The 7,803-nt window shown below is 33.2% G+C and overlaps 1 protein-coding gene across 2 annotated transcripts; it reads right to left on the bottom strand.

The window, feature by feature from the left end:
• Nucleotides 1-534: 534 nt before the first annotated feature.
• Nucleotides 535-5,040, bottom strand: LOC306849809 (N-acetyllactosaminide beta-1,3-N-acetylglucosaminyltransferase 3-like). Of its 2 annotated transcripts, none has more exons than XM_079385130.1 (2): nucleotides 4,336-4,672; nucleotides 535-3,005 (listed from the first exon to the last, which is right to left on the bottom strand). In XM_079385130.1, the coding sequence occupies exon 2, from the start codon at nucleotides 2,995-2,997 to the stop codon at nucleotides 1,861-1,863; it is 1,137 nt and encodes a 378-aa protein (XP_079241256.1). In that variant the 5' UTR covers nucleotides 2,998-3,005; nucleotides 4,336-4,672; the 3' UTR covers nucleotides 535-1,860. The 2 variants fall into 2 exon arrangements, with proteins under 2 accessions (XP_079241256.1, XP_079241257.1); XM_079385131.1 differs by lacking the exon at nucleotides 4,336-4,672 and adding an exon at nucleotides 5,010-5,040 and having other exon boundaries at nucleotides 644-3,005.
• Between the last annotated feature and the right edge of the window lie 2,763 nt (nucleotides 5,041-7,803).

The raw sequence follows: 7,803 nt of genomic DNA, 5'->3' as shown, positions 1-7,803 counted from the left end.
ACCTCTTAGTATGAAAAATGAAATGGGTAAATAACTTAAAGAATTTAAGATTTTTAAATGTTCCTTTGCCTGCTTGTGTGTGTGTGTGTGTGTATTGTAAAGCTGTGGATATAAGTATCACTTTTGATTTCTCCTCTTTTCTACTACTTGTTTCACTTCTGTTTCAGTTTTTTATAACCGTTTCTTACTATGTGTAAGTAAGTTGTTTTTAGCATGTGTGTTTGGTAGTGTTATTTCTTAGGATTACTGATAAACTATACTGTCGTGATTTGTATTTGCTATCTATTCTAATTTTAGTTAATGTCTGAATTTATTATATCTGTATAGGTCTTTTATTAAGTTTTAGTTTTATTTAATTTGAGTTATTTTAATACTTAAACTAAATGGAAATTATATATATATACATATATATATATATATATATATGTATATAATTTATAAATGTGTATGTATATGTATGTATGTATGTGTGTGTGTGTGTGTGTGTGTGTGTGTGTGGTTGTACATATACATATATATAGCTGTTTTTTTTGTGTGTTTGGCTTAGTGTTATGTTAGAATCATTATTATACTCTTATATCTTTTGCTCTTTAATATTTTGAATTGTTTTTAGCTTTATTTATTTATTTTTGTTTTTCATTTAAATGTTAAGTTTTTAAATTTTGTTGTACGCATTTGTCATTTTTATTTCATTTCTTTATTTTTAAAATGTGTATAGGTAGTATTTATAAAGTTTTAGCTTTTAGTTTTGGATCTGATTTTAGTTGTTTTAATACTACAATTGATTGCTTCTGTCGTCCTCATTTGTAAGTCGCTTTGGATAAAAGCGTCTGCTAAATGACTAAATAATAATAATAATAATAAAAAAACAGGTTATCAAAATAGTTTATATCCTGAGACACATAGAAGTTTACATGAACATATCTCTGTAAAAATGCATTACACAAAGTCCAGTGTGCTTGTCTTGCGATTGAGATTTGCGGATGTAATAACTGATGCTTTTGCGAAACATTCTTTTGATTAAAAAGAACTGAAACAATCAAGATTCAAGTCAAGTCAAATGATTCAGATATGGCTATCCTACATGCAGCATACATTTACTGTTGTTATTTTGGTGAATTTCAGTCCTGAATGTAACAATCTGGAGAAATGTAGGCTATCAGTGTAACAGTTTTCATTTTCTCCTCAAAACAAGAAAAGTAAAACATTATATAAACATAGATATTCAGCAGACATATCCTTAAACTCACAAGTAGCCTAATTATTTGTACTTTGTTAGAATACAGAACTGCACTTCATAATACACACCTCTTTAGGTGTAAAAAAACCCATCTTTTTTCAGCAGTCATTTTGCATATGGGATCCTGCTTCTTTCTTATATATTACACAATCACAGACAAAAAAAAAAGCTACAAATGTTGTCAATTAAGTGGTACCCTTTTAAAAGATACTAATATCCACCTTTTAGGGGTAAATAAGGTACGCAAGTATACCTTCTGGAAAGGTACTGTCCCAGTGACAACTTTTGTATTTTTTTTTTTAAAGAAGAGTACACTTATTTTCCCTGATAAAATTAGATTTTAAAGAGTGAAATATATATGTTTCTATATCTATATACCGAGAAACACTCTCAGGTTGTTTAAAAATCAGCATAAAGATCACAAAGGCCATAACTAGTTAAAGTGCAATAGACCACATACATTTCAAAAGGCAATAATTTTGAAAAACTACACCATGTTTTAGAATTTCCACCATGTTTAGAAAAGGATTCTTGCAGAGCACAATATTTGAAAACAGACTTTATCATATTGATTCCAGCAAGTTATTATGTTTCCTTTTAAAAGTAATCACACACCCTGTTCAGTTTTTGAACATGGAATTTGTCCTTCCACATTCCAGATGTGGGTTTTGTATCTCATTCCACATCACAAAAATCATGTGTGGCAGAAATCTGTGGACTAAAATCATTTCTCTGTAAAAGCAAGGGTGAAATTTGTCAACATTCTCAAAGGGGATATGCAGACCAGCGGTCCTTACGCCAAAGTGGGATGTAGGTTCGAGGCCAGCCTTTTCCAAACACATTCCCATATAAACATCATCAATGGGCAGCAGATATATAGAGTGAGACATGTTGTAGATCGTTTTGGCCGTGAAGCCGGAGAGAAGAAAGCCTCCTCCACCACAGTATGGAGGATACCTTTCAGACTCCTGTACTTGCACCGGGATAAAGTATTTGCTTGAACGTTGTCTGATAGGGCCTACATTCTGGATGAGGTGCCCTGTAAAGAGATGTTTACTTCCATCATTGCCTGTGTGACCTTGAAGATACTCAACCATGTTAAATGTATTGGCAAAGATGTCATCGTCTCCATTTAAAAGAAATCTGACATGTGGACACCATCTATCCATCCACTCTAAGAAAAGAATCTGCTTCAGTGTGAGGTTGAAGAAAGAATCATTGAAGTCCCACTGTAAAATGTCCTTGTTCTCACTGTTCTCCAGTTTCAATAGATTATTCAACCTGTGCTTCTCAAAGCCAGTTTTACTCGTTCCGGTTATGAAGACTCTGCGGATCCAGACGCCTTTGTGCAGTCTTTCCTCAGCCCATGTTTTCCGCAGAACTTCTCGTCGATCGTAATTCTCTGGAGAACTCTTGATGGCCAGCAGAAGAAAGACATCTGCAGAGTTTTGGGGTCCACCACACTTATTAGGCACGTCAAGAAGCATGGGAAAACTCCTACAGTGTCGGTAAAGCAGGAAGTCTTGGATATGATTTGGCAGAGTAGAAAACCCAGTCACATTATAAGCAGACATATTCCGATGACAAGGCTGGAGAGTTTCAAAGCGGGGCAAATCATTTTGCTTATGGAGCATCTCATATACGTCTTTTCTCTTCAGTGTCAAGTCATTTTCAAAATTGTTTTTGTTCATGATAATAACCAGACACACAACACCTGTCAGAAGTAACGCTATCGTCTGTAATTTTTCCCTTCTCATCTCTGCACCTGTTTAAGAACAGAGACACAATTTATGTTAATGTTACTCAAATACAAGAGTGTTTGAACTTTGTCAAGAACTTTAGGACATGAATAAGTATCACAGTACGACACATTTGGGAATAATTACAAAATGATTTTAAATTACACATTTAAAAAATCAAAGTGTATGTATGTGTGTGTGTTAAGGCATTCAGTCCAGCTGCAATGTTCTGTGTAAAAGCCATTTAGGAACGAGTTTGGGGACAGGGTAAATATTAACATTAGGTTAATAAATTCCCAGTAAACTGGAAGGATCGGGTAAGCAGATCCATAGCAAATTTGGTGCCATATTATTTTTGTTCAGCATTCTCATTTGCATGTGGGTGCATCTTTTTGTTAAAGATCTCCTTTAACAAAAATCACACACACACATACTTTTGTTTTTAAATGTAGTTTTCAATAAAAAAAAATTTTTTTATATTATTCCCAAATGTGTTGTAGCCTACTGTGATACACATTCATGTCCTAAAGTTCTTGGCAACAATATCAGGAAGTAGCATAAGGTTGAATATCTGAACTCAATAAGTAGCTTACCAAAGAAAGCAATACTCAACAGAGAGCATGGGGAACCAATGCCATATGACGGAATGAAATGCATAAGTCTAGCCTACTAAAACAAATGTAATTGTAATCTTCACTTGAATGTTATATTACTATTGAAATAAAAATAATGTCAAACGAGATGGATAGCTAGTCAATAGGATCCGTGCAGATATAGATTTGTAATAGGGAAAGCGTCACCGTTAGTTACGGTGCTGTTGATATAGATAGAAGTGTTTCACTGTCCACATGCCAACACGGAAGGCTGTCTGCCTGTGGGTAAAAATACGTTTTAAAGTAACCAAAGCTGTCGCACTCCAGTGTCGACATTTTAGTGTTAGGCTAATTAGTAAAAAAAATAGTTAGTGAAAAGTAGGCTGTCCTCAGGAGTGATCTGCGTAGTCTCTCTCAAAACGTTGTTTTCTCTTTAGCCTACTGGTAATATTAATGATTTTTTTATTTTAATTTTTTATTTACAGACCTGTTTCGTTTAATTTATATGTAAGACACAATGCATGCGAGAATCATACCATAACATTAATTAAGAATCTATATAAATAAAAACAGCCTATAACCTACATGATTTTCTGAAAGCAACGATACAAAACCAACATAATTTAAGCACATTTAAAATGCAATTACTGAAAATGAGTTATTTTTCACCCAGCCTACTTGCAGAACAAAAAAACAAAAAAAACGAGACTTGTTTGGTTATCTAAACCTCTAAAAGAAACAGATTAAAAATTATTCATCTTACCTGACCGTTGTTAGCTTCTTTGGAAAAGGTCAGCACAAGTGTTTGAGCTTTGGTTCATGTTAAAATGCGCTTACACAACAGTCCACACCCTGCGTTCACAGCTCTCTCCTCCTAAAGAGGAAGTCCAGGGGTGGTAACTGCTGTCTCTAGAGAAGGGGTCTCCAACACATCGCTCGCGAGCCTGACTGCAGGTCGCATATCGGCCGTGAGGTTATTTTAATGATCCCGTTAGGTATTTTAATGATCATTAAACCCGTATTTGATTATCGCGATCTGAAAAACTCATAGTAAATACAGTTCAGCTTTAATCAGTTATTAAGTCTCACGCAGGCGCAACAAGTAGACTAGTTTCGTTTTGTGTGTAAAGGCAGACTGCTGAGGGAAATTATTTGAAAGAATACATGATTTCATTATTTGTGTGAATGCATAATAGGAAACCGACTGTATTTAGAAAAGTTTTGATGGCATTTGCTTTCCATCTTCCCTCTGTGTAATGCGTAAAGCAGTGTTTAGAAGCATTGTTGACTTTACAGAGTTTACCGTTGAAACAGCTCTGTTCTGCAGTTCATAAGCGCCTCTAATTTGTCTGTCTGCCATATTTTTGTTCAGGCCAATGCGAAAATCATACCAAATTTTTGTTGTAAATCTTAACCGGTCGATGGAAAATAGCCTACCTTTTTATCAGTGTTGAGATTTTTGGAATGCAGCAGGGGCGTAGATTACGCGGGGGACGTATCCCCCCACCACTTTTAATATCACGTAAATTCGTCCCCCGCACTTTTTCGGGCAAGTGTGCTGACATACAGGTTTTCAAGAGCCGGTTTGAATAAATATAGATTTAAATTCAAAGAGACAGGATAGTCTGTTGCATGACCTGATGTTTTATTCGGACCCAGAATAAAGCGAGATGAACATCAAGGAGCGCTAAACGCTCATTACATGCAGTGTGTGTTCATTCAGACTCGAGGAGGGCGCTCTCGCGCAGAAAGTTGCACCATGAAATTCCTAATATATCCTCCTGAGACCCCCACCCCCCAAAAAAGCTTTGTGAATTTAGTATTTTTTTCATGTCATTACAATGTTTAGAGCATTAGAAAAAAAATTGAAAATTAACATTTTTGAAAAATGATATTTTATTCATATTTTATTCTATGTCCTCTGTAGAGGACACTAGGACTAAGTTTTTCTAAAAATAAAATGGCATGAATAGACATCAAAAAGGCAAAAACAATGGGATTTTTTTTAAAATCACCAATACATTTTTAGGTTTCAGGATTTTTTTCTTCTAAACTTTAAGGATGATTCTCAACCATTTTATTTTATGCAATATGTGTGTAAAAATATTAATGGGATATGCATATTAATGGGTTGCTGTTGGGACAGCATGTTGAAAAAAGAATTGTCATAATGGGAGTAATAATTGGCCAGATTTTCATAATAATATCTAATATTTCATAACAAAATAGATATATAATTTATTTTCCTATTCAATTGTTATGTCTCCCAAAATGCATAATAAACATGCTTTTAGTCCTGGTGTCCTCTACAGTGGACATGTATGAAATGATGTCCTGTTTCATAACAGGAAGTCATATTTGAATTTGAAAACCCATAACATTTTCCTGAGACGTTGCTTTATGACAAACAATTAGAAAATTATTCATATTTAAATGACAATTACAAAATATAATCCTATTTCCATAAGCATGTAAAATTTTTCACTAAATTAAATTTAGCCATCTTTAAAGACTTAGGAGAGGGTGTGGTCCTGGTGAAACTTCCAATCATTTAGTATCACTATAAAGCCCTGAATGTGCTCTGTTCAGGACATCCAGACTTACAACTGTGACATGTGCGATTGCGACTATATATGGTTTACTTGTGTTTTTCAAGTCATCTCCAGGTAATAAATAAAGTATATGAACAATGCAGTGCTAATTGACATAGCATTCATTAGAAACTATTCTGCCTCATGGGACAAAAAAAGTGTTTGTAGTATATAAATAAATCATTATTATTGGTTATTGTCCAGCAGTGTATCTGATTTCTATGCCAATTAAAAACTAGAAATAAGAGAAAAATTAAAGTTGCCCAGTCAAAAGTCTTTGAACATTAAGATTTTAAATGTTTTTTAAAGAAGTCTCTTCTGCTCAGAGAGCCTGGATTTATTTGATCCTACAGCAAAACAGTTCAATTTGGAAATATTTTCACTATTTAAAACAACTATATACAAAATAACAAAAAATATATTTTAAAAATAACAAAATATATTTTAAAATGTAAATTACTCCAGTCACACGATCTTTCAGAAATCGTTCTAATATTCTGATTTGCTGCTAAAGAAAAAAAAAAAAAAAAAGAAGAATTATGATGATGTTGAAGAGGGCCGAGTATAATTTTTTTCCGGGTTTCGATGAATAGAAAGTTCAGAAGAACAACATTTATCTGAAATAGAACTCTTTTGTAACACTATAAATATCTTTATCACTTTTGATCAATTTAAACCATCCTTGCTAAATAAAACGATTAATTTATTTTCCAAAATAAATAAAATAAAATAATAATAATACTGACTCCACACTTTTGAATGGTATAGTGTATAATGTTACAAAAGCTTTTTATTTCAGATAAATGCTGATCTTTGGATCTTTCTATTCATCAAAGAATCCTGAAAAAAAATTACTCAACTGTTTTAAATAATAATAATAATTCAAAAAGGTTTCTTCAGCAGCACATCAGCATATTAGTATGATTTCTGAAGGATCATGTGACTCTGAAGCCTGGAGTAATGATGCTGAAAATTCAACTTTGATCACAGAAATAAATTACATTTTCCAATATATTCAAATAGAAAGCAGTTGTACATAGTAAAACTGTATTTTGGATTAAATAAATGCAGGCTTTTATTTATTTAATCCAAAATACAGTTTTACTATGTAGTTTTACAGAAATGTACAGTTTTACAGAAATGTAATTATATATATATATATATATATATTACATTTCTGTCCCCCTCACTTCTGAAATGATGGGATGCACATTAGCTCATAAAAAAAGTGCATAGTGCTGCTAATTTTATTTGTTGGCTTTTGTCATAAAACTTGGTAAAATTATTTCAGTGTGTGTGTATCAGTACTTTTTTTAATATTTCCAGCTAATTTTAATAACGCCATATATAACAGTTTGGACTGATACATTAAGAGATTTAAGTACTGTATAAAATTGGTAGCTCTCAGCCGCTTTCATTTTTAAAAAAGTAGCTCCTCAATGAAATAAGGTTGGAGACCCCTGCTCTAGAGTCTAGAGGAAACACTGAACATGATGTAGACAGAGGCTGGGTCTCAAAGTCGGTTGCTTACCTAGACATGATGACCAGTGCAGGCAAGGTAGCCAGCTCACCGATTAATCATTTGTAGAAACTTTAAAATGTTTAAAACCAAATTGATTTATTCTGAGTTTCACAGTAAG

The sequence above is a fragment of the Barbus barbus genome (genome assembly GCF_936440315.1).
Source record: "Barbus barbus genome assembly, chromosome: 29".
NCBI lineage: Eukaryota > Metazoa > Chordata > Actinopteri > Cypriniformes > Cyprinidae > Barbus > Barbus barbus.
This window is presented reverse-complemented; position numbering and strand designations above follow the sequence as displayed.